At 47.6% G+C, this 25604-nt stretch overlaps 7 protein-coding genes across 7 annotated transcripts; 4 read left to right on the forward strand and 3 right to left on the reverse strand.

The window, feature by feature from the left end:
* Positions 1 to 7312: 7312 nt before the first annotated feature.
* N7489_005595 (putative mitochondrial phosphate carrier protein (Mir1)) lies at positions 7313 to 8429 on the reverse strand (the record flags this gene model as incomplete). Its single annotated transcript, XM_056711347.1, has 4 exons — positions 7313 to 7697; positions 7766 to 8185; positions 8251 to 8321; positions 8382 to 8429. 4 exons carry the CDS (start codon positions 8427 to 8429, stop codon positions 7313 to 7315), a joined length of 924 nt encoding a protein of 307 aa, XP_056569768.1.
* A 1131-nt stretch (positions 8430 to 9560) lies between these two features.
* On the forward strand, positions 9561 to 10339 carry N7489_005596 (DUF3632 domain-containing protein; the record flags this gene model as incomplete). Its single annotated transcript, XM_056711348.1, has 2 exons — positions 9561 to 9629; positions 9731 to 10339. The coding sequence occupies 2 exons, from the start codon at positions 9561 to 9563 to the stop codon at positions 10337 to 10339; spliced, it is 678 nt and encodes a 225-aa protein (XP_056569769.1).
* Positions 10340 to 11098: 759 nt separating this feature from the next.
* On the forward strand, positions 11099 to 13285 carry N7489_005597 (alpha-amylase; the record flags this gene model as incomplete). Its single annotated transcript, XM_056711349.1, has 7 exons — positions 11099 to 11117; positions 11392 to 11805; positions 11867 to 12462; positions 12517 to 12540; positions 12680 to 12902; positions 12952 to 13204; positions 13261 to 13285. 7 exons carry the CDS (start codon positions 11099 to 11101, stop codon positions 13283 to 13285), a joined length of 1554 nt encoding a protein of 517 aa, XP_056569770.1.
* A 2360-nt stretch (positions 13286 to 15645) lies between these two features.
* Positions 15646 to 17704, forward strand: N7489_005598 (MFS transporter; the record flags this gene model as incomplete). Its single annotated transcript, XM_056711350.1, has 6 exons — positions 15646 to 15700; positions 15777 to 15967; positions 16029 to 16442; positions 16502 to 16877; positions 16938 to 16985; positions 17049 to 17704. 6 exons carry the CDS (start codon positions 15646 to 15648, stop codon positions 17702 to 17704), a joined length of 1740 nt encoding a protein of 579 aa, XP_056569771.1.
* Positions 17705 to 20588: 2884 nt separating this feature from the next.
* N7489_005599 (heme-dependent oxidative N-demethylase family protein) lies at positions 20589 to 21685 on the forward strand (the record flags this gene model as incomplete). The annotated part of the gene is made up of 3 exons (XM_056711351.1): positions 20589 to 21016; positions 21069 to 21191; positions 21268 to 21685. 3 exons carry the CDS (start codon positions 20589 to 20591, stop codon positions 21683 to 21685), a joined length of 969 nt encoding a protein of 322 aa, XP_056569772.1.
* Positions 21686 to 22033: 348 nt separating this feature from the next.
* On the reverse strand, positions 22034 to 23314 carry N7489_005600 (uncharacterized protein; the record flags this gene model as incomplete). Its single annotated transcript, XM_056711352.1, has 4 exons — positions 22034 to 22081; positions 22139 to 22659; positions 22722 to 23151; positions 23213 to 23314. The coding sequence occupies 4 exons, from the start codon at positions 23312 to 23314 to the stop codon at positions 22034 to 22036; spliced, it is 1101 nt and encodes a 366-aa protein (XP_056569773.1).
* Positions 23315 to 23604: 290 nt separating this feature from the next.
* N7489_005601 (uncharacterized protein) lies at positions 23605 to 24372 on the reverse strand (the record flags this gene model as incomplete). Its single annotated transcript, XM_056711353.1, has 3 exons — positions 23605 to 23953; positions 24017 to 24187; positions 24263 to 24372. The coding sequence occupies 3 exons, from the start codon at positions 24370 to 24372 to the stop codon at positions 23605 to 23607; spliced, it is 630 nt and encodes a 209-aa protein (XP_056569774.1).
* Positions 24373 to 25604: the final 1232 nt, after the last annotated feature.

A 25604-nucleotide genomic window follows, 5' to 3' on the forward strand; every position in this document is an offset into this window, starting at 1 on the left:
CTAGTATTCAACGTCACTACTTTCTACGTCCATTTGCCGCCTCGTCGGAGTAAGTAGCGTAGGTAATCTACTAGTCTTATTAAAGCCATGTCTAACGTGTATATCAAATAGCGTAAACTGTACGGAGTGTCGGTGGAACACAAGGGAAATGAATTGCATACTTCAACATTTCGGTATTTCGCCTTGGTCTGCTTCGCGTTCAAAACGAGTTTGGAGAGTTAAAATCATTGCGGTAACAAGGTAGTGGAAAAAGCTAAGCAGGTCCAGCGTTGAGGAACCAAAGTAAGTACTTCCTTACTTTCTTCGCGTTCAGTCGTCATCGAGCGGGTTCGGCTTGGGCATTGAACATACCTTCACGGAACGCAGTGCTCACAGCTGACTTTGCTTGGGTTGTTGCGCCAGCTGCTTAGACCACATCATTTCAACGTGACTTGCCAGAAAACAGGAGCTGGATAAGACCATCCAGAGTAGACGTTCCGGCCGAACCATCATGGATGTCTAGGCTAACTCCAGGATGGACCATTCCACGACAAGTATCGAAGTTGGAAGTGGAGTTTCCACTAGTGTTTGCCTTCCATCGTTAACAAAAGACTCAAGAAAGTCGTGCTCGTATGCGTTCTGAAGATGATGCATAAATAAGACATCAACGCGGGCAGTATCCCCCAGATTATCTGGTTCGCGGTGAGGAAAGACACAATGGATGTGTTGAGAAGCACCACTACTTATGATGGCGTCGAACAGCACAGGCCGGTTATGGACACGTGTGTATTCCCCGACAGCAACAATCCCACCCAACGAGGCACGATCCAGGGACACATTTCACACATCTTTTCGTAGGTCGCTCCCCACGAGGTCGATGCTGGCTCGTTTTATTCCGGTCCAAGTATCTCAAGCATGGACCTTCCTGAATACCGCCAGGGTGGTTTCTGGTGGGTAGCGTTTATTGGCCTCATGTTTGGCGTCGTGGTGATAACGTGGTTAGTATGCTTGCGGCTGCACGTAGCGGTCACATACGGGGGCCGACTCCTTAGACCCTGTATAGGACGAAGAGCGACCTTGAAAATGCTCGACACCTGAGGAAAATCTTTCCGCTGATTCAAGCAACATTGACTGCTCTTTCATCTCCCACCATGGCACATTGCACGGCTCCGTCTATACCGGGGGATATCTCTTCCTTGGTGGAAAATGCCGTCACTGATGGTTCTGCCTGTCCACTCGCAGAAGAACAGTCCAGCTATTGCTCGTAGTTTGCATGTTGAGATGATAGATTTCCAACCGCTTGGCTTCGACCTGGACTGGACTTTAGGCTTTTTCTGAACGTTCTTCGGGTACTTTGAATGAGGCGAATAACTTTCCAGCCATCCCCAGCTTTCTCAACATATAATTGAGCCGGAACTCTTTCAGCTCCCTGTTATTCACTGAGCGCACTCCGGGACATATGCTCTCATGGGGAAACACCTTTCGCAGGTGATTTCCGACCCCAAATTCGAAAGCTTCTTTATGGCACCGGGCTTTGGAGGTGAGTCGTACAGTCTGCCTTTTCGGGGGCTTTGACATTCGATTATTCCCTGAGGTCTGTTCTGCCATTTGGGGGAGAAATCAACCGGTTGTTTCGGGCCATCAGGCACCTCACAGGCACCTCATCTGACGCGGTGAACTGGAAGATCTCGAGAAGGATCTTCTTTGTGCAGTGACCGATAGATCGTGTGGTCTTGGAATAGAAACGGTGCCCGAGATGCCGAATGTGCGATGTACTATGATTCCAGCACAATCGATACATCACTCCGTCCAAAACACAACTAAAGTGGGTGTGAGGCTTGCCCCCTTGCTTTAATGGCCATTTCAGTCGAACGTATTGACCGTGGGAGGCGCAGTTTAGGGCGGGACCGAATCGGTAGTCAATGTTCTTTGGTGATTCCCATAACTGCCTTTGTCCAAGGGCTGCCCGACTTCCTGTTCGACGAGTCTCTGGAAAATTAGGCATAGACCTGGCGTTCCGGTACCGTAAATTTTGCAGCATCATCCCAGAGACCACAGCTGGCTAAATTCGATTCGTCACTGCTTCGTTTATCCATAAATCAGGTTCCACCTTCTCGTGTCCGGCTAAGCCTCAAGCAAAGCGATATCTCGGTGATTTATAGATGCGCCTTTCAAGGCGTCTCTGCCGTGCAGATCTCAACGTTTGTCCCTGCGATCCTTTTTTGTACTGTAACGGTTGCTGATTTCGGGACGGTGGCAAATTGGAGGTTGTTTCAGGGCCCCTTGTTGGCCAAGCTTCTGATTCTCCTGATTACGTTCGCAATTGACGCCCAGCTTTTGTGGTTGCTGTAATGTACACACGCACATTTTGTCACTATCTCTCTATAGAGACCACCATCAGTCAGTCAATGCCAATAGCGACGAGAATACAATACTAACATCCACTTGCGCAGTTGTCTGTGTTATTTATCCTCCCAGCAATCTTTTCGTATCTTGGTTAGATGCCAAGGGAACCCGAGCGAGAGCCGTTGCTGGTCTTGGACATGGTTTTCATTCCGAAGGCATTGGTGAGTGGGCGCGGAGACTTGATATAGCAGCTCATATAAGCAAGACACTAGATGCATTGGTGATCTGGCATAGCCAGAAGGGGGAGAGAGAGGAAGAAGGAAGAGATTGATGCTCTGACAGAACTAGGCTAGCTAATAGTTAGTTAACTATAGTTAGCTATGTTAGTTAAATGAATCTCCTGTGAAGGCCTCACCAACAGGGCACCAAGGCATCTGTCTCTGCAATATTCGATCCGGTTCACTGGACAGGTAAAGTTTGACAAGGTGCGATTGCTGAGAGAACGACTGTATTGCGTGTCTTTCCGTATGTGCGAGCATCGTTTGTTAAAGCAATACACACCGCGTTTTTTACCCTCCACAACCTTACCAGACAAATTGAAAGGGAGCGCTGTCCCCGATACCAGCGAGACGATTAAGAATTTGACAAAGCCGCCGCGCTAATTTCAATGAGAACATGTTGACGGCGATGAAAATGTGCAGCTTCGCGGACACTCTTGAGCTTTATTGGACCCGAGGGTTTAAAGAGGAATGGAAATTTCTAGGTCTGAGTTGAAACAGAAGTCAACAAGCAAGCTAATTAACCTAAGTCATTGTTCGTATACAATCTGAGACTGGGAAGACGGGAAAAAAAAAAGTAGCAAAAAATGCTCACATGCCGATTTGAACGACAGACCTCGTGATAGACTAGACAATACTAGTCACGCGCTCTACCAACTGAGCTATGCGAGCTGGTATGTGTATTATTTTCACTAAGGAGTATATATTCTAAACGCTCTATTACTATCCAGGCATAATCGCTTTCTTGGTAGTTACGTCTTAATGGGAGGCATGCTGGTAACTCGCGATGATAGTTGTGCTAGTTCGTCTAGTATTACAGGTATCGATCAAGTCCTTCAAAGTTCCGAATGACACAAAGGTTCTGATCAAGTTTTTTTCTTTTTCATCGTCGTAGTGGAATATCTCGAATATCGGGACCTTGTTATATATTTATACTAACTAGATCAACCCTTTCGGAATCCGAAGCAAGAAATATAGCGGTTCAAATGCTAGCAACTGCGAGAATTATGCTACAAACTAATTTCCTCCATCATGTCTGAGTATTTGGAACTTTGAGTATCTGACATTGTCCGAATTGGTCTGATATACCTACTCGAGAGAATGGCCTCCGAAAACAACCGTACAAAAGTCCCAATGTGGAGTCAGAAGCGGGGCCGGCCTTAAAAGATGCCTCGCCCTCATATAGCACAGCCGGCCCAATTTTCTTCAACAAGGCGGCCGGCTGGCCCAATGGCAAGGCGCTTGACTACGAATCAAGAGATTGCAGGTTCGATCCCTGCGTCGGTCATTTTTTTTGGCATTCTGGCTTTCGTTTTGCTTCATTGTTGTCCACAAAGTGGTCAGAATGGCCGTTGGATTGCATGCTTAGTAGTGGGTAGGCTACTGCGGCCAAGTGGCTCTTATTCCCTTCTTTTTTCGGGGGGAGGGGGGTGTGGTTTCCCCCGGTTTCCCCCGGCAAAAAAAAAAAAAATAAAATAAAAATAAAAAAGGGACCGCCGAGCGAAACGAACGACGATCAGTTTGGTTCCAAAAATTGGCATGGGATACGGTATGGACGGTTTGGGCCATACCTATATATATGGGGAGGTCCAATGGGAAGCTGGTAGCCAGCTCCACCACTGGCCCGATCCCCAATGCTTGAGACATGCACAGTTCATTTTATGTTCGATAGGGCCAAGCATACATACAACATAGGGGTTTACGGTGCTCACGTCCAAACCCCCTTCCTAGGGGAGTTTATGTCTGAATGCCTTATTTTAGAACGCGCTCCTACAATACCAAGGCGTATCCGACGAGCCCCAACTATTGTGAAATCCTCGATGCTATTACGATTTCACGAGCATAAAAATTATATATGGCCGTGCGGGGCAGAACGGGGCTTGTACCAACGCAACCTTAGAAGATACCCGAACCAACGGCGATGCAGAATTCTTCGGGCAGTGGGCCTTGGATACGCGGGAGATTGTCTTCTAACCGAATCTGGGAATTGGACGAGTACGATGGTTCTATATCTTACCCCTGATTATGGAGGAAAAGTAGTGTAATTAAAATTCTGTGTGAGCAGACTAGACTACATTACATCTCTTTGTTTGTGCCGTTTGGGGCCAAGCTACTGTCCAAACGGTCCATAAATTGTTTACACACCACTTCACATCGTGCTTGTTTTTGATCCACCCTTCTGTTGCCTGGTCTTCGCCAAAAGGCCCATTCTTTCCCCTCGCCAATTCCATCCTCTGGTCTGAAGAATAATTGCTTCAGTTTCAAGTGAATTTCTTGTGCTCATGTGTCTGGCCAGCATGAGTCAAACACAAAGGACGGATTATACGCGCTGGCGCATGCTCGACGAGGACGGAAAGCCCACGTGGCATTACCTCGATGACGACGAGGCCGTTGCCAAATGGCCTCAGACACTAGCCGATAAGTATTACTTAGGGCTTCCGCTGGTATATCCCTGTTCGAATGATCCGCTACCATTGCTTGTCCCAAGCTAAAGTGGTAAAAGGGTCTTACAGAACTTCCTCCTGCCACTTCTCCATTAGAAACCGTCTCCAATTGCTTGACCCTTTTCTCTAAACAACAATTACCGCCCGGAAATTGGGGCGGCGAATATGGCGGACCGATGTTTCTGTTACCCGGGGTTGTGATCGCATGAATGGTGACCGATACACATATCCCTCCAGTATATGCAGCGGAGATTATAAACTACCTGGTCTCTCACGTGAACCCTGTGGATGGAGGATGGGGTTTGCACACTGAGGGCGACAGTACCGTGCTCGGCACATCCCTAAACTACACGGTGCTACGATGTTACGACTTCTCGGTGTGGAGGCCGAGCACCCGGTTATGATTCAAGCACGGCGTCTGCTACATCGTCTAGGTGGCGCCTTAAATGCACCGCACTGGTCGAAATTCTGGTTAGCTGTTCTAGGCGTGTGTGATTGGGAGATTGTCAATCCCATTCCCCCGGAGCCTGGCTGCTGCAAGACTGGGTGCCATTGGCCCCATGGAGATGTATAACTCCCTGGTGACTCGGGAATATAGAGGTCTTTCTGGCTTTGTGGGGTCTGTCTTTGAGGATACTGACACAAGCAGAGATGATGGGAGTGTCCGAGTGTGTGTCGAGGGATACATGTATGCGTATTATACCGGGTATCATTCCTTTGTAATTGAGAAGGAGGATGGTCTTGGGCTGGATGGGTTCTCTGTGAGGGACATTGCATTGTAGTTCCTTCCAAGGTAGTACAAGGTACATATGTATTCTCTTAATGAGTTTATATTGTAACACACTGTTATTTTATTCTAATAATATTTATCCATTCAAACCCAAGGTAATATATTATCAGTTATATCAGTAAGTATTTGGATAGAGATTCGTTAATTTCCAGTTTCGTATGGGTGTAGGGACGTACATGTAACTAGTTAACTGTACGACTATACGGAGACCCATAACCCATAGTGCCCAGTGTTCAAACCCCTATGTATGCTTGGCCCTATTGAACATAAAATGAACTGTGCATGTTCCAAGCGCTGGGGATCGGGCCAGTGGTGGAGCTGGCTACGCCGGCTCCCATTGGACCTCCCCCATATATATAGGTATGGCCCAAATCCATACTGTATATCCCACGCAATTTTTGGAACCAAACTGATCGTCGTTCGTTTCGCTCGGCGGTCCCTTTTTTATTTTTATTTTTAGGGATTGATGCCACCAACCCCCCTCGACCTTGGATAATACCACCCCACCCCAGGACAGGATGAAAACTCCGGCGCTGTCATGACCAGTAGTTACTCGACCCAACGCACGGTCCAACTCCCCTTGGGGGTTGGACCGCACGGGTTGAATGCAAAAAACTCGATTATGTACCTTTTTTATAGGATACGCATATAAAAGGTACTTAAACTTAAGATTATTTAAAACGTGAATATCTCAACCACGTTATTCATTTATAGGAAGGTGAAAGTATTCATAACTTAGTCTACTATCTTTACTTTCTATACCAGATAAATCTTTAAGAAAGAATGTCTAGAAGTAGGGAAAACGAAATTACGCCACTAGTTTTAGTGTAAAATGACTTGGACAGCATTTCCCCTAGAACAGACGTCTTTTTTAACTTAAAGTCTTACCTTACTATAATCTATAGCCTATAGTAGCCTAACAATGTATATATTTAATAGTTAAGAAGTGGTGTGGTTGAGATCTTCACATTTTGAATACTTTAAATTTAAGTACCTTTTATATACGTATCCTATAGAAAAGGTACATAATCGAGTTTTTTGCGCCCAACCCGTTTTTGCATTCAACCCGTGCGGTCCAACTCACAAGGGGAGTTGGACCGTGCGTTGGTTCGAGTACCTACCTACCTACAGTACCTACCTACCTACAGTAGGTACCTACCTAGGTAGGTAGGTAGGTATTAATCAGGTGCAGGCTTATTGTTGCCCAGGTGGTCTCGCAGTTATTCCCGCCATCTCTCAGTCTGCCCCTCAAGACTCAATTGGGTTGCACGGAAGGCGTCAATATGCAAACCAAACGGCTACCATTACGACATCAATGGAAATAATTGTGAATGTGACAAAAGGCGAGCTTGTTCTTGAAAGGAAACTGAGACAAAATATTGTACATCGTGTGTGGGGGATGAACAAGGCGTAAAACAAAAGGAATTCTAAGGGTAGTCTCTATAATCCTCCCGAGCATATTAGACTCGAGTCATCTATTTACCGATCTCAACACCGCCAGTGGCACCGAGCATGCGCTTGATGTCACCGTAGATGGCGAACTGACCGGCAGTGATGGAGCCAACCATGAAGAGACGGGCACCGATACCACCGTAAGAGCCACGGATACCGAGCTCCTTGGCGATCTTGATCAGACGGGTGACGGTACCCTCACCAGGAGCACCCTGGGTCTTGTTGATCTTGGAGAGCATGGTGTCGGCGGGCTGGGAGATGATGGCGGCGGCGAGACCAGCGATGAGACCGGAGCCGAGGTTGATACCGGTCTTGGCACCGTCGGAGAGAGTCTCCTTGTTGACGCTGGCGAGGATGGTCTCGGAGACCTTCTCGAAGACGACGAACTTGGCCATGGTGTAGGGGACCCTGTGGGCGGTCGAGTTAGTGGGAATTGTATAGGAAAAGAAGCCGAACGAGGGGAAGCAGAAACTTACTGCTTGAACAGGATGGGTCCGAATCCGGAGTAGAAGGCACCAATGCCCTCCTCCTTCAGGATGCGGCTCATGGCAGGGAGGAGACCGCTGGCGAAGGTAGGCTGGGAGACAAGACGGATACGGGTGGCCTCGAGAGGGCACAGGGCGATATCAGCAATGAACTCAGCGGCACCGGCGGAGGCGAGGTAGACGGCGGTGCGGTTGTTCTTGGCAGTCTCGTAGCCAAGGGCGTTGATGGACTGCTGCTTGAAGAACTCGTATCCACCGAACTTGAGGGCACCCTGGAGGAAGTAACCGGCGGCGGTAGGACCGAAACCGGTCAGGAGAGCGCCAGCACCCTCGTTCTGGACGACCTGGCGGAAACCACCGAGCATACCGCGGTTGTAGGTGACGGGGTCAAGCTGGATACGGGTCTTGACGCTGTGGAGGACCGGGTATGAGCGGAAATTCTTCCTCGCGCTCTGGCGATAGTTTCAGAAACTTACACATCGAGAGGAGTGGCAGCACCGTGGGTGATGGCGCAGCACATGGCACCGGCGAAAGCGAAACGAGAGTACTGGGAAGCAAGAATCGAGTCAGTTAAGAGTATTATGGAGATTCAGGGTTCAAAACATACGAGGCTGAGAGCGCTCATCTCCTGCTTGGGGGCGGCGGGGGTGGCCATTTTGACGGATGTGAAGTAACGTAAAGAAAAACGTTAAAGAGAGGAGAGGATGGGATGCAATTGAAGCCTTAGAGAGTGGAAAGAGAAGAAGAAAGGATTTGAAAGGGATGGGGCCGAACCCGAAAACTTTTCGCGGCCAATGCGGGAGCCGCTCGGCAGCCACACTAAACTCCGATCGCCCGGTCAACCGCATAGCGTTTTGTTATCCTTTTTATTAACATGGTCAATTGTTACGTATTATATTGAGATAGTTATCTGTTCCAATTCTAAATTTGAAGTTGAAGTTGAAGTTGGCTATTGGACGTCATTCCGGATATTGGTGGTTGGGGACCCGTTGCCGGAAATAGGCGGAATGAGGAACCTCCAAAGGGATTTGATAGGTTTTACGATTCAAGCTAGCCCTGGACTTGGACTTTATTCAAGGCTGATGGAATTGGTATTAAATTGTCGATAAAGGGTATATTGCACTGCTTACAGGTATAGAGACCGTATCATTGCGATATCAGACCCACGTTGGAACTGGAAGATTGCTCACCAGCCACACATCTCTCCCTACGTCACAGTGGACACGTATTACTCTGACACATTAGGGTAGTCATTTGTGGCCATCATGATCTATTGTTATATTTTGGTGTACATGGTTAACCTTGGACCTATATGAGATATAGGCATACTTTAAGACTATCTTCTAGCAGAAAATCATTGTTCTATAATTCATGACACAATCGGTCTTTCATATACTATCTGGCCTACCTAGGTTAGTGATTGAAGACTAAGTAAGGGTGGCTCAAGTCGATATACGTAAACAGGGTACAAATTGATTTCCCTAAAAAGCCGAGGCATTTTTGAAACTGCATGTAGTTATGGCTCTAATACGATGCTGTAAGACCCCGACCTAGCGTGCTTAGGGTGATCAAACTACTAAAACATTGAAGCTATGCAACGTTGGAAAATCAGAACCAATGAGATCGGCAGATAAAGGCCACGAGGCCGCTATGGAATATTGAGGTTTGATATGGCCAACATTCACGAGTGATTCACGAGTGATAAGAGACATTTAAATTCCTGGAACTTGAATCTAGAAAATTACAACATTCTTGATCATATACTAAAACCTATCCATCCCCGAGAATGGTCGCCATCACAGATGATATTTTTGCCCCTCAACTTGCTATTCTGCAAGACCTGTTCAGCGACAATGTATCTGCAGAGCAAGCCGCTGAATATTTGGCCTCAATCTCATTGGAAGATGAGTCAGATCCCGAGGGGGAATCACCAGCCTATGGACCTTGATATTCAAGTGCGCCTACCAGTACCCCGAACACCATGATAAACTCGTCAACGTGCTAGTCCAACTGTCGAAACTACCAGACGCGAAGACATCAAATGGAGAGCCCATCTTGCTCTACGATATGCAAGTCTGGAAAGACCTACCGATGTTTGGCTGGCAATTCCGCGATGAGTGGAATGCAAGTGTACCTGCTGGACCTCCGGATGCTCGTCAAAAGGCAATCTCGCGGATTATCAACCGGGATAAATTCACGGCACGTTTGATGGCGACAAAAGAACCTGTCTTTGCCTACTCATGGTTTGCACTGATAACCCTGCGCGATGCACTGGAAACACCGGTGGACCAATCCTCTGCGGGGAATCTGGAAGCGTTGATTCCTGCTGCTGCTGCCTGGATCAGTATCCTCGGGGCCGACATCTATCAGTGGAATGAAGGATTCGATGGCGCCCTCGGCAAAGGAGGCCCGCTCTGGAAAGGTCAACATGGGTTTTGTAATGAGAGGTGGCAGTTTTGGAAGGAGAGGTTCGGAGAGTTGGCGACAATAGAAGTGGAGACCGGAGACGAAGTGAGAACAACAGCAAGGGACACGGGGCGGATGATGGAGGAGATTGGAAAGTGAGAAGTGAGACGCGATAAGTAAGACGTGGGGAGTTCCATGGGGAGTTCCATCACAGCTTTGTCAATATAAAAGATCTCTACAATATACATAGGAACTGTCTACTTTAAGCAATACATAGCATAAGAAATTATGAAAGGGTCATGTTGGCCGCAACAGCATCCTGCCTCTCACCAGCCACATCCCCACTGTGGACACGTATTTAAATTGTACAATTTGTTACCAATTTTATCGCAGCCATCGCCAAGGCTATTTTGAGGCATTTCCAAGTCCCAGCCTCCAGGGCTTCCAAGGCTCATTAGTCATTTTACACCTCCCACACTGTATTTCCACGAATCATCCATGGATACTTCTAAAGCCCAGTCTTTGTTAGTCATATTTTTAGTCACTCATACGAGTCGTGTAATTGGCTACATTTGTCATTCTTCCCACGATCCGAGTGTTTGTACTGTACAATATAGTACGGATCTTCCATGCTCTAACTATATGTATTGTAGGTCGAGATCCACGCGTCAAATATCCGTGACACTGATTCATCGCATTGACTATTTGCACAAAAACAAATTCACTGGGGATGGGTGTGTTTGGGAGAGTTGACATAATGTAGTCGTGACAGCGACGAGGCAGACGAACATATGAACTCTCAGCTCATAGTATAGGAATATGTTAATTTAGGCATTTACCCTTATCTTTCAAGACTAGAGCGTGTTTGCTTTTCAAACACGACACACAACAAGCAGCCCTTTGAATGCCTACCAAGCAATGTATCTCGCACAGCAGGGTGTGTCAGTGTCACTCGTTAGTTGACCTTCGGAGACCATGACATATTTAGGATTTGATGCTATTTTTATTCCTCTCTACAACAATGAGACTTTATCTGGCCCAGAATCACATCAATACCACTAATTCAGTGATAGAGCCGCGCCTCAGTCAAATGTTGTCATTCCTAAGCTGCTGTTTGAAGATCCGGAGAAGGGCCCAGAGGTGGCGAGAGATTGAGGGTTCTCCAATCCCTTACCTCCATGCCTTCCATGTCATAAGCTAACAATCTCAAGATCGAGTAGATACTGCCGGACTTGATGAAAAGCAGTCGTGGTCTCCCCCAGAAAATACACTCATGATGCAGGGCTTCGAATGGCACGTCCCAGCCGACCAACGACATTGGCAGCGTCTCCGCAAGGCAATCCCCGACCTGAAAGACATCGGTATCGATAACATCTGGATTCCGCCAGGGTGCAAGGGGATGAACCCATCTGGAATTGGGTACGATATCTATGACCTGTACGATCTCGGGGAATTTGACCAGAAGGGGACCAGAGCGACGCGGTGGGGTCCAAAGGAAGATCTCCAGAGCTTGGTACAGACTGCACAGGACATGAACGTTGGGATCTACTGGGATACTGTTTTGAACCAGAAGGCTGGGGCGGATTCGACTGAGAAATTCACAGTCGTCAAGATGGACCCAGAAGGTATTTCTCCCCGGTGACGGATAGACTATGAGAGCGCTTATGGATGCCGAAAACCTTGCAGATCGGAATAATGAAATATCCCAACCTCTGACCATCGCCGGTTGGGTCGGGTTCGACTTCCCGGGTCGTGGTGAGAAGTACAGCCCCATGAAGTATCACTGGCAACATTTTACTGGCGTGGACTGGGACGACGCGAGCCAGCAACATGCAATATACAAAATACTGGGACAGAACAAAGACTGGGCGAGCGATGTGAGCGATGAGCACGGAAACTACGACTACCTGATGTTCGCCGATCTCGACCATTCCCATCCAGAGGTTCGAGCTGATATATTGAAATGGGGGGAGTGGATTGGCACCGAATTACCGATCAGTGGAATGAGAATCGATGCAGCAAAGCATTATTCCGCCTCTTTCCAGAAAGAATTTGTGACACATTTGCGCAATACTGTTGGTGCTGATTACTTCCTAGTTGGAGAATATTGGAGAGGAGAGGTTGGTCTACTCCTGGAATATCTCAAATTAATGGATTATGAGGTCTCCTTGTTCGATGTGCCTCTTTTGGGCCGGTTTGCAGCTACCTCCAAGATGGCCGGTGGTGATCTACGGAAGATTTTCAAGGGCACGTTGGTAGAACAGATGCCGTCGCATGCAGTAGTATGACCTAACTATCTTGTGGAAATGTTGGCGCTAATTCACTTTCACCGTCAGACTTTTGTCGGGAACCATGATACGGTATGTTAAAGTCTCCCCTTGTCGATCTATTGAAGCTTACAATCCCACAGCAACCTGGACAATCATTAGAGGTGAGATCGCTCAAAGTTTAGCTATCATACAGCCTTGGATCGTGGTAGATGATTTAACACCCTGACAGACTATCATTGCACCATTTTTCAAACCTCTAGCATACTCTTTAATCCTTCTTCGAAGCCAAGGCCAGCCATGCGTTTTCTACGGAGATCTCTATGGAATCAACGGTGGACCCGAACCCCAACCTGGGCCATCATGCAGCGGAACACTTCCCATCCTCACGCGCACCCGAAAGCTATATGCACACGGGGAACAACGGGACTACTTCAATAGACGGAACTGCATTGGTCAGTATAGCTTCCTTGAATATGCATTGTTATGCTTATAATTATACAGGATTTGTTCGCTACGGAAACTATAAACACCCGTTCGGTCTTGCATGCATCCTTAGCAACGGTGGTGCATCCTACAAGCGCATGTTTGTCGGTCACAGACACGCTGGGGAATTGTGGACTGATATTCTCGGCCACCGAAATGAGGCGGTACTCATTAATAACTGTGGCTATGGAGTTTTCCCAGTAGCCGCTATGAGTGTTAGTGCTTGGGTGAACTCTCAAGCGGAGGGGAGAAATGGAATCAACCGGTCTTTGTAAGTTACATCCACCAAAATTTCGGTTCAGGTCAAACTAACTAGGCATTACATAGTAACGAGAACATATACAGCCTCTAAGAGTTTTTGTGTCAGAATATCCTTGTGATGATATGTGGATAGACACTCATTTTTATCGAGCTCTAATATTTGTGCTTGTTGAAAGTCAAGCCATAATACGTTGCTAGCGGAATTAGCAGTGTTTACGGATTTTTGAGGATTTTTAAGGATTTTTGAGGCTCCTACTGCACATGAAATCTTCTCGCCTTGCTATCTTGCAGAGGCGTGAGGAGTGAATTTGGCATTTGACATTTTATATTACGAGTGAATTGGATTTGAAGGTATAGGGGGCAAGAATGAAAATCTAGGCATTCATGATTTGCATTAGCGAAGCTTATGAAGTTGAGTTGGCAGCACACGACCACGCAGAAGAACCCGAAGCGGCCGCTGCGCTCGCAGCGTCGTAGACTTGAAGTAAAGCGAGGGATTGCGCATGTCTGCTGCGATGGGAAAACCCCGTCTGAAATCATTAACAAATCGAATATTGATACTGGGGCAAGTAATTTCCGTTCACAGAGACTGGTAAGTTTGCTGTGGTATATCGACAACCAATATGTCCCTAGTAAAGGATATAGTTCAATTAGAGTAACCAGAAGTACCCGCATATGCAAAGACGAGAGATACGACTGCCGTAATTGCTTTAGTGAAAGGCGGATTGCCAACAAGCCTGCAGTCTGGAGTCCAGTGGTTAGTCTCAGGCACAGTCGGAGGTCTTTCTTGAAGATCGACCGCAACGGCAATCATAACTAGAGGTCCGTAAGTACTTGAAAACAGGCAACCCGAGCTGCCTACCAACCAGTAGTTATAACTGAGTTTATGGACAGTTTGCGGCAGCATTACAAGCTCAGCCCAAATCAGGTGATGGAATTGGCAAACTCCCCAGACTTGAAATAGTTTGAGTTGGCTGTTTTCTTCTACGGATGACTTACTAGGCGTTGGTATTTGACCTTCGTCTCCCATGCCTCTCTGTTTATATTTTCTGCGTCGGATCCAATAAGATATGGCACGGATTCTGCTCAATTATAAAGGCGCGTCCGTTAGTAACCGCTTAGGTCCTTTCTCAATGCAGCTGTTCTTTAAGTTTTGTCTTTATGCCCGAATACTACAATTGTTAAATGGTCCTGAGGTCCTCGGGTGGTGGCTCGTTGGCTATATATATCGTGCAATGCCTGAGGCAGAATTGGTGACAGGTGGGTCAGGCGTCAACCCCGGAATCTCCTGTCCCTTGACCAAAGTGTTTAACGGTCACATGTACTCACAGTGCATAATTTCTTTCTAAATATATTGTCCGGGAGGCTTTTTGGCTGTCAGAGACTCATCCAGATTCTTCCAAGGTTGTTCTCGTGCCTTCCGGGCGGTCAGGGCATATCGGCTAGAAAGCCGAAGTCAGCCCGCAACCGGAAATGACGGCGGATTTTAGCTTTGCCGACATCCCAGCCCAACCCAGTTGGCAAAGGCCAATATCTTGAACAAGACAGCATACCCCTGAAACGGGATTGCCCGCTTACTCCAGGCGGAGCGCATTCGGATACATCCTCGAGAACACTGAACACAATAAGTCGAGCACTGTGCGGAATACCCGTTGTGCCCAACATTGGCGTCCCCACTACAAGGAGCTTCCTCATACTAAAAACTGGCTATCGCCCGATTGGGTGAACCGATCCACTGTCCCAATTACGAATATCATGGGAACAAGTCCTCGTCAGCCGAATTGAGCCTGCCCCATTGGACCTGATCTACATGACGGGGAAAGCTGTCTGACGCAATTCCTGCAAGGCCAATCGATTGATCGACAGGGTCTCATCCCTCACCAGCATTGAAGGATCCAATTCTCAAATGACTAGATGCATGCGGTCAGGATACTTGGTTCGAAGTTTGAGCTTGGATTGCGTTTGTGTGTCGCAGGCAACCGGTGCTACTCTATCAAAGTTTCTGAGAATCGGTCTTCTATCCGAGATCCCCTATGATGGTTCATACACTTTAGCATTTCGCAGCTTCTTGGCTCCTGTTTTTCGTCCGCACAGTCAGGGAAAAGCCGTTCTACCCGAGCCAGGTCTACTGATCAACTGATCAACACCACCAAATACCTAATTTGACAGGGAATGCTAGTCTATACTATATTTGCCAAACAGGCCTCGCGTCCCGACTCAATTTGTCGAAGTTAGGGCGTACAATCAGAGATTGCTCTATGGATGTGGAGTCGAATCCACATCGAACTTTGAACACAACTTTTATTTGACTGAGTCAAACATCCACTGGCAATTTGTGGAGCCTTTTCAACTTTGAACCTTTTCCGGAACCTTTTATAACTCTTGCCTTCCGCCTAGATCTTCATCTAGTGCACAATTTGTCGACTCTGTTGATAAACCAATGTCGTCAAGATGTCGGACCATGTGGCTGTCGAGGAAAATGTGCAAGAGGTCATGTCAAAAACAGGTCAGTCGCCCATTTGCCTTGTCGATGCGTGCTACCTTGTATCTTAGGATTCAAACATACTGAAACTGTTGTATAGAGCACGTAGTGCCTTCCTCTCATGGGTCACAACACTCCTATGATTCTGAAGATCAAGGCTCGGAAGTCGACCATGAGCCCATCCAAGAACGCTATGGAAACCCTTCATACTCTAGATTCCGCCGAGTGGCTTCCAAAACAATTGTGTCATTCGGGCCCAATGACCCCGAAAATCCTGTCAACTGGAGAACGGTATGTGTGTTGGTGCCTAATACAAGCGAGCCGAAGAGAAGAGTACTGATGTGTCCAACAGGGGAGGAAGTTCCTTGTTCTCACAGCTGGTGTCATGCAGGTAATGAACAGTACTATCGGCTCGTCAATCTGTAGCAACGCCATCCCCCAAATCGCCGAAGAGTTCAACATCACCAACGAAACAACACTTGTCTTGCCCATCTCCATCTTTCTCATCGGCTACATTTTAGGACCATTGCTATGGGGTCCTAGTTCAGAGTACTTTGGCCGGAAGCCCCCTTTGCTCATCGCTTTCGTTCTATTCATGATATTCACGCTGGCGTGCGCTGTCGCAGATTCATATGCATCCCTGCTTGTCTTCCGATTATTCAATGGTATGGTTGCATCAGCGCCTATCGCTACTGTCGGCGGACTCTTTGCCGATGTACACGACGATCCCACACTACGAGGCCGTCTAATGGCTTATTTTATGGCTGTAAGCTTGCCGCATACTTTCGACGGAGTTGTTGAGTCCGACAGCTAATTGCTTAACAGTGTACAACCTTCGGGCCAATCATCGGACCCTGGGTATCTGGCTTCGTGGCGGTTGTCAGTTGGCGTTGGTGCTTTTGGATTGGACTCATTCTGTCAGGCGCTACCTTGCCATTGGTTATTCTCATGCCTGAAACCTATGCCCCGGTCATTCTGAAGCGTCGTGCCCACAAGCTACGCAAAGACACGGGCAATTCAAGCATTGTGTCGCCGTTGGACGTTCAGAGTCGCAATCTGCGAGAAATGCTTCTTATCACGATCTCACGACCCTTCCGCATGATTATTCATGAGTACATCGTTTCTCTAACTTCATTGTATCTTGCTCTGGCATATGCAATCTTCTACCTTTACTTCGAGGCATATCCAATCATCTTCCAAGGTCGGTGCCCTATTCCAGCTAGAACCACGTTGGAGACACGCATTAACGAACATCATGCAGGTATCTACAAAATGAGCCCCGGTGTGTCTGGCTTGATGTTTCTACCTAGTAAGTCTATCCAAACAACAATTTCTCCAAATCCAACAGCAGATTCTAAAATTCACCCAACAGTCGGCATCGGCGCCATCCTTGCCTGCGGCGTCTTCCTATGGTACGACGGCTATCTAGCCCGAGCGAAAGCCCGCAATGCCAGCTGGGCCTTTATCGAGGAATACCGCAGACTCCCTCTTGCCTGTATCGGCGGACCCCTATACGTGATCTCCCTCTTCTGGGTAGGCTGGACAGCCTCACCTAACATCCACTGGGTCGTACCCTTCCTCTCCGGCATCCCGTTCGGAATGGGCTACCTGCTAATTTTCATGGCTATGTTGAACTACCTGACCGATGCCTACGAGACCCTCTCCGCCAGCGCACAGTCTGCCGCAAGCTGCACGCGAAGTATTCTAGGTGCTGTGCTCCCGCTCGCGGCTAAGCCGATGTTCAGCCGGCTCGGTGTGCCTTGGGCTTGCAGTTTGATTGCCTTCCTCAGTTTGGGCGTCTCTGTTATCCCGTTCGCTTTTATTCGCTACGGTGACCGTATCAGAGATAACAGCAAGTTCTGTCAGGAGCTCAAGCGCATCAAAGAGGCTGAGCGGTTGGAGTGGGAGAGAGAGGAGTGTCTCGCGGATGATGATGATACACTCGAGCCTATCCCTTCCCGTAATACTGGGGTTTCGATGACCAGGATCGATACCGCTCGGACGGATAAAGCGTCGATTATTTGTTGAAAATGGACGGCTATTGATGGCTGAGGCTGTGTGCCAACGATTTACCTATCGAATATTGCCTCGACAAAAAAGACTTCATTCGCGCGTGCTGGGTCATTCCTTCCCCTTTTCTTTTTCGATTCCATCGGTTGGCGATTTAAAAGTTTGATTTTATTTCCACGAGGCGAGTGATGTTACCATATACCTATTCTCTAATGTTTAAGCAACACAGGACCTCCACAAGCTGCTTCGAACTATGCTCCTATCGAGAGGAGAGAAACGCACAGGTGCCTGTATTTCCATTTCCATTTTGCTTTTTGCTCCCCCATTTTAAGGCGTCTCACTATACTGTTTTTTACCAGGGAATAGAGGTTGCATCAGGCGAGCGTTGCTTCATACTCAGGTTGATTATGATATCTTCCATTAGGAAGACCCTAGAATAATTTTTAGTCTAGTCTTAATGAACTCATGTTTTCCACCCTACTCTCTTTAGCCCTGGAACGACCCGGGAATCTCAATTGCATCTTTCGGTGTGGAGTATATCTAAACCGAAGAATGAATTACGACTAGACTACTTGCTTCAACAAACCAAGCAATGTCCCTTGCTCTAAATTTCCAAATCGAGCACATTCAACGACTGACTGAATCACAAAACAACCATGTGATCAGTAAAAATGTAGTCCATTCAACAATATGTATCCTGTGCCACCAAAGTCCCTGTCAAGCACACATAACCCCAATTGGGGTCTTTATCCCCGTCAATATGATGTAGTTTGCAGGATTTCTCGGCTGGAGCGCTACTCCTGCAAAAGAATAAAGAGTAGACGGGAGATCCCCCTAATATACAATCCAACCGGCGAGAACAGCTGCAGGTGATCTAAACGTCTGTGCGTAAGTGACAGGTAACAAAAAAAGAAAAGAAAAAAAACGACTTTGCGGCCCCGAGTGGTGACTTGCATTGGTCTGCACTTTAATTGCTACCCACAGATCCAGGGTGAAGACTTCAAGGATTTGAGAGTTGAAGGATCTAGTCGAGGTCCAGACTCAGTAAAGTCTTGGATATTTAACTCGGGGAATTGATTGGCTTGCGTGGATGTAGAATAGACACTAGTCAATTAGCAAAGGATTTTGTGCGGAGTACGGAGTGCAGTACTATGCACAGCATTGCCCAGTCATCTACGGAGTATACCTAGGTACGGAGTAGTTTCGAATGAAATCCGTAAAGTGAAGATCCTAAGTGGCGAAAATCCATTATACTTTGTAGATCGATGCAATCCTGGTCATGGTCTGTGTGGGAATACAGAGAAAGGAGCTATGACGGCGAAAGGGAATCAGGCAATGTTCAAAAGTTCAAAAAAAGGTCCAAATTAAAGTCGAGACCCAATAGAAAAGAAGTTGGGTGGTTTAACGTCCGAGCAAAAGATTAATAGCGGCAAACGCGCTTTGCGCGAAAGGGGGGGTTGCGGTTGCAGCGGGAACCCCAGATGGAGTCTGTGGAGCCTCTAAAAAGGGTACTTTGGTGGATTTTGGCCTGGTGATCGAAGAGTGAGACAGGTTTTACTTTAATGACATTGTTGCTAAAGGGAAAAACGAAGCTGGAATAATCCTGGTATCCAGATGTCTTTAGATCAGGGCGGATATGACGAAGTCCGGACTCGTTGGGGGAAAAAGGGGAAAAAGGTAGAAAAAAGAAAAAAGAAAAAGAAAAAGAAAAAGACAGCCGAGTATGACTGCCCTAGGTACTTAGGTATGATACGTCAGACTAATTCCATGTGCCCATCTACCAAGCTTGGATGTGATGTGCACCTGAACTAGATCGGGTCCCCGGCCCATCCCCGAGCCAGTCAGGTCCAATATACCAGTCAACACTTCTAGCAATGATTAACACCTGAAGCCGGACCTGCGTGACCCCAGATCAAACATCCAATACTCTCGGACTTTGGGTACTCACAAACATAAGTTGGCATCTTTACGTTCGAATCAACTGCACATCGTCTCTCCGAGGATAGCCGTAGCCTACGTAGTAATTGTTCGCGAATTGTATTTCCCCAGCAAGCCCTGTTCAGACGCACGGACGGTATAAACGAGCTTGACGATTGAAGCTAAACACGACATGAGGTGGCTAGATCGTGGCCCTTATGGAGATCAGCCAAGCAGCTATGGGCCCAGGTCGTTCCCACGCGCTCTTGTCCGACTGGTAAGAGATTATCAGCCAGTTAGAGGGGGTTGACTTGTAAGCATCTCCACTCATACACACTCAGAGCTGATCGTGCACAGCCCTGAATGTCAGTTCTCACCCTTTCAACTTCCAACCTTTAGAAAAATAAATATAATAAATATGATTAAAACAAATAGGTTGAGATCATGTGGCTGGCTATTACTTCCCCGGTGGACTCCTCTATTTCTTTTGCGGGGAATCCCTGGGCGTATCACAGCAGTTCCGCAGGCACAACTTCGCTCAATGAGGCATGTGGAATGCAGCTGCCATGTCTTTTGATCCTCTTTTTTTTTTTGCCTGGGACTAGTTAAGCTGACTTGGAATTATCGTCTGGTGATCTTCTATTGCTGCCTGCTTCCGATGGTGACTTCATAGCCCATCTTGAAATCATATTTAGATCGTCTAATCTAGGTCATAGTCAATCATATTCACCTTTTTTCTATTCCCCTTTTGCCTTTGACATTGAGCGTTCTTGGTTATTCGTTTTCGTTTCTATAAAGGCTGTCTGATCTATACGTGAAACCTTTCAATGGGGAAAATATGACAACCTTCTCACTAGTTGCGATTCCAATCTTCGTCTTTCTTTTCGCAGTTAGACACCAAAGAGAACTGCTCCAGTGGTTATCACAAAGGCTGAAAGGGGGACGTTGCTCAAAAGATGTCGCCAGTCCATCCGACGTCAAGCGTATGGCACCGTACCCCGTACAGCCCATCAAAGGCAGAGAACGATACCGCGTAATGATGGATATTCGCAAACTCGACGCCCAGAATTGGCTCACCCTCGACAAGAACTATATAGACGAACACCGGGTGCGGACCCAATTGCTCCACGAGAAAAGAGAAGAGGTCCTGCGCTGTTTGCCGGAGTCAATTGAACCCTGCCAGGAGGCATTGGAGGAAGTTTCAGACTTTCTCTGCGAGAGATTCCCCAATATGTTCGGGATGTCAATCCAAAACGGCCGAAAGATGATCGATAATCGCATGACTGGCGATAAATTCACCGTCAGCGGGCGCGACTCCAACGAGGGATTAACCGAGGCACTCGAGGCCGCTGTGCGTCTCACGATGGAAGATCTCAGCATCTTGATGATGAACGAGGAAGGGGAATTCTACCTGTATGTCCTGACCCACATATAGAAGACAATTCCAATATTAACTCCAACACAGGGCAGCTAGCGCCAGCCTCTTCCCGACGGGGTGGACAGTGAACCAGAGAATTGGCTGGACCATCTCTCAACTGCACGGCCCCGTGCCACTATGGCACCAACAAGTCGGCAACTCCGTGAGCAAGTAAGTGATTTCCACATCAGACCAGGTAGAACGGCTGCAACCAACGGAGAAAACAATAAAGCTAACCCACCACCAGATTCCTCGCCCGCTTAACCCCAGCCTCTCCAATGGAACGCTCGAACTACTTTGTAGAAGTCAAGGGACCAAACGAGAGCCTGACTGAGATCCTCTACCGGCCCGATTCCCTCTGCGAGAAAGAGCTGAGCAGCCCATTGCCATCGGATATCCTGATCCGTCGCGAGAGACAGACTTTCCGTCGACTGCCGCGGACAGGTGCCATCGTCTTCGGCGTGAAGACGTATCTCACGCGGCTGGATGAGCTTCCAATGGCTGAGCTGCATAATCTTGCCAAGGAGATGAGGAGTTGGCCGGATTATGTGGGGGAGTATAAGGGGAGGGATGTTTGGGGGGTTAAGGTTTTGGAATACTATCGCCAACGGGTTGGCGAGGAACATAGTGGCAATGAGGATAAGGATGGGAGCACTGATGTCTGAGCAGACTTTTGGATATCATTTCTTTTCGCATTTTGGGTCTGGAAGATCAAAACTGGGTCGGCTTTTTGATTAACAACACAAAAGTTGTTTTCTTCGCTCGCGTTCTTTGGTTAACTGAAAAGGCTGTGTCTTCGGTTAGACAAATGGTTTATCAGGGCTTCACATTGATGGGTTCAAGTTCTATTTAATTATAACATGTTCATGTGGCAGAACTATACCTAAGAATGACCAGCTTCAATACAAAGAAAATCACAGGTGTTCAGGGACTCAGCCAAATCTATAATGAAGATATGTAAAAAGAAGAGAAAGTAATAGGAGATAACTCCTAGGTAGGGGTATAGCAGCTCTCTAGATCTTCGACAGTGGCGGCTTGTCTTGCTTTAAACGCACAACACCCTATGATCGAGTTAGCACTGGCCTCCAGAATAGAGAGGGAAAAAAGCAAATACATACCTCTTGCGTGCAAGTAGCAATAAGCACCCCATCCTTGGACCAAAGCTTCTGAATAGCCAAGCCTCGTCCTTCGCCAGCCCACGGACTCTCAATCTCCGACAACATCCACTCATCGGCCCGGAATGCCCGGGGATTGTGGAAGTAAATTGAGTGGTCCAGGCTGACCATCATGCCAACCTCTTTATGATCTACCTCCTTTGGGCCCGTGGCCCTATTCAACGCCCCTTCCAGACGGCGCCGCAATTCTGCAGCCTCCTCTTCCTTCAACTCCCTCAGAGCTCGCGTGATATCCTCATCGTCAAGATCAGACGGGTTCTTAAGCGCATTGAGAAGTTTCTCAAGTTCAGCCGGGGAAGAAAAGCGCGGGACATCATGGACAATGGAAACGGTACCGATGAAATAACTGTCGGTGATATAGGCAAGAGCCGACAGGTGTGCTTGGTAACCACCTTCTTCGGAGATTGCGCCGCGGGCGCGAATGTACCGTCGGACCTTCTTATCTTCTGGATTGGGGGATGTGCCTATTGATTCAACGACGGCCATTAGCACATGCACAGCATGGAGTTTCCGACTAGCGACGTACGGTTCAAAATGCCCGCCTTCCTTGATTCAAATGGACCGCCGCCCGCATTGCTGAGCGCTTTCAAACTGCCCGGCTCGGCCTCCTCCGGCAATGGGACGTCGGGCTTTGATACGGCGTGGTGAAGCGTCTTCTCACCTCCACTGCCGACCCGGCTGAAGCTCAGCGTGGTGGTGAAGATCGGTCGCCCCCGTTGTCGCGCCTGCACGGTTCGGGTCACGAAGCTTCTCCCGTCGCGTACGCGCTCGACGTGGTATAGAATTGGGATTTCGGAATCGCCCGCGAGTACGAAGTAGCAGTGCATGCTGTGGACAGCGTAGTCGGCCGGGACCGTCCGCATGGCTGCTGATAGGGACTGTGCGATCGCGGCACCGCCGTAGATACCTCGAGCTCCGGGGGGATGCCATAGCGGGCGGGTATTGGTAAAGACATCCTAGAGACAAAGAGAGATTTGTTAGAATGACTCTTTTTGTGATAGAAGAGGGATGTCGTACTGGGCCGAGGTCCACCACTGGCGTCAGATCGAGTACGTTCTCGATAAGAGCCTTGGAATGATCCTGCTCGGGCGGATCGAAAATCGTCACGCGTTTTGACATTGTAATTTTATTGAAGAGAGGTCTGAATGAGGAGGTTCAATGCCCAGATGAATTTCAGGGATGACGGTGCCCTGGACTTTAAAATGCGGTCGGCCACTGCAAAAAATGCCGAGGTCCAAGGGGATTTCTCATCTACCGGGGCTTCAACAGCGACATTATTCACATTGCATACATTGCACAACTACACGTGCTGGCAATAATACATTTATTCAATCATATTTCTCATTAAATTACACGTACCACTCCCTCTTCATACTTATACCCGATATTTCCCACGCTGTAGCATTCCTTCAAGGAGTCAAATAACTCCAGCCCTTCTGCGCTCTCTCACCCCCAGGCAAATCGAAGCGATAAGTGCTTCGCACAAGATCGGGCGACGGTGCACTGGTATTACGTTCCCCCAATAAGCGAAGCAACTGGCGCCGTTGCATCTCTTCGTCGGTGAGTAGTGGCATGCCTTCCTCCGCTCGGTGACGTCCATACCCTCGATACGCCAATATCCCCGCAAGAGCATAACAGAGAGAGAACGCGGCAGGTAGGCATATGTTCACGATCTGCAAAGTGTTCATCTGCAGGTTTCGCCCATGGATATGAAACAGGATATTCAGGAGCGCGAGCAGATTCATCGTTGAGTAAGGGCTGTAATCGTTAGCGAATGGGTGGCAGAAGAGACGCAGCTTCCATCCATGGATGAATACTTACATGAAGATCGAGTGGAGGAGGAAGAGTACTTGGTGGCGCTGGGCGAAGGTAATCAGGGCTGATACACCGTACGACGCACCGACAAACACAAATGCAATAATAGTAGATACTGTGGCATTGATTTGCAACTCCTGGGGAGGAGAGCCGACTACCACAGCCAGTATCATATACCTAGCCACACAAAACCCTATAGTCAGATATCTCCATTTCTCAGGTCAAGCTCATCTCTCGTGATCTCAAACTCACCCGACTAGCTGTAAAGTTGCAAAGAAGGCTGCTACTACTTTCCATAGCCGTGAGATATCAGTCGTATTCTGGGGTAGGGTCTGTCCGGCCTCGTATGGAACAGCCAGCATACTGACGACTATGCCAAGCCCAAGAGTAAACACGCAGGAACCTGGAAGCTAAGCAAAAAAGAAAAACAAATACAATGGGAGAGGAAATTAATAAACGAGCGAGTTTAAGAGAGGAGGTCGGACGCAGAGCTGCAGCTGAGGCCTGCAAACCCCTCCGAGGCTCATCTAGGCAACCAGCCTGCAGAACTAGTCTCTTAGCTGCGATGACATCCCGCAGATCGCACAAACAGCACCCATATAGATGATCTGTTCCATACGATATGGTTCTGAAGGTGATGTACGCTCAACTGGATTACCTATATAATTGAAAAATATTGATGTTGGGTGAGCGTATCCACCAGATGGCAGGTATCATATGCCTGAACATGAAATGCCGAGACTTGCCAAACTTTTAGGCTCAAAATTTCCAACACGGTGATCCGATTCGGACAATACTACAAATGCTGACCCCACCAATGAACGTTATGCAAGTACGCGGGGCCCTGTATCCACCGAGTTATTACCTATATTGCTCTTACGATTTGGTCGGACCTCGACGTTATAAAAACAAGGAACATAAACCGTTCTTTTATAGGGAACAACTAGATGTGTAGCAGCTTGATAGCTATAATCTAAAACAGTCGTATATTGTCTGTTCTAACTGAGCGGGATTAGAATATTGCTGGTTATAGATCTCTTGTTTTCTTCCCAAGGTAAGATGACGAAAAAGGCGGTTATAAGAGATATACATATGTACACATTCAGCGAGATGAAAACTAGATTCCACACGGTGTCTATGTAATATGTTATACCCGACCTAGCTACACCCAAATCACGGTAGAATGTGTTGGTGTTTCCTTCACTATAGGAGGAGTCAATTGGTCACGTACACCATCTCGTGATTTATGTTCTCGTTGAGAAATAAATAATGACCAATTGACTATGACTTCAAGTTATGCACCAAGCAAACCACAGTATATTATAAGGCTATTTACTTAGAAAAGTAGTGCTATAACTGCAAGTAAGATTGATTCGAGAAACTCAAAATTACCCAAGTATCACAATATTTTAAAGGTTTTCAAATACGCTCTTAGCATCTGGTGATATAGATGGGACCTAGAAACGGGGGTAAGAGAAGTAAGAACGGGGGTAGCAAGTTCGTAGCTAAAGGGTGACAGGGGCTACTCTGCTTAGAGCTTATCCGTTCCTAAGCTCCGGGCTTTTCATGACTGTATACTTTATTATGAAAATAG

This window comes from Penicillium chrysogenum (genome assembly GCF_028827035.1).
Source record: "Penicillium chrysogenum strain IBT 35668 chromosome Unknown utg000002l_segment0_segment0, whole genome shotgun sequence".
NCBI classification, from domain to species: Eukaryota; Fungi; Ascomycota; class Eurotiomycetes; order Eurotiales; family Aspergillaceae; genus Penicillium; species Penicillium chrysogenum.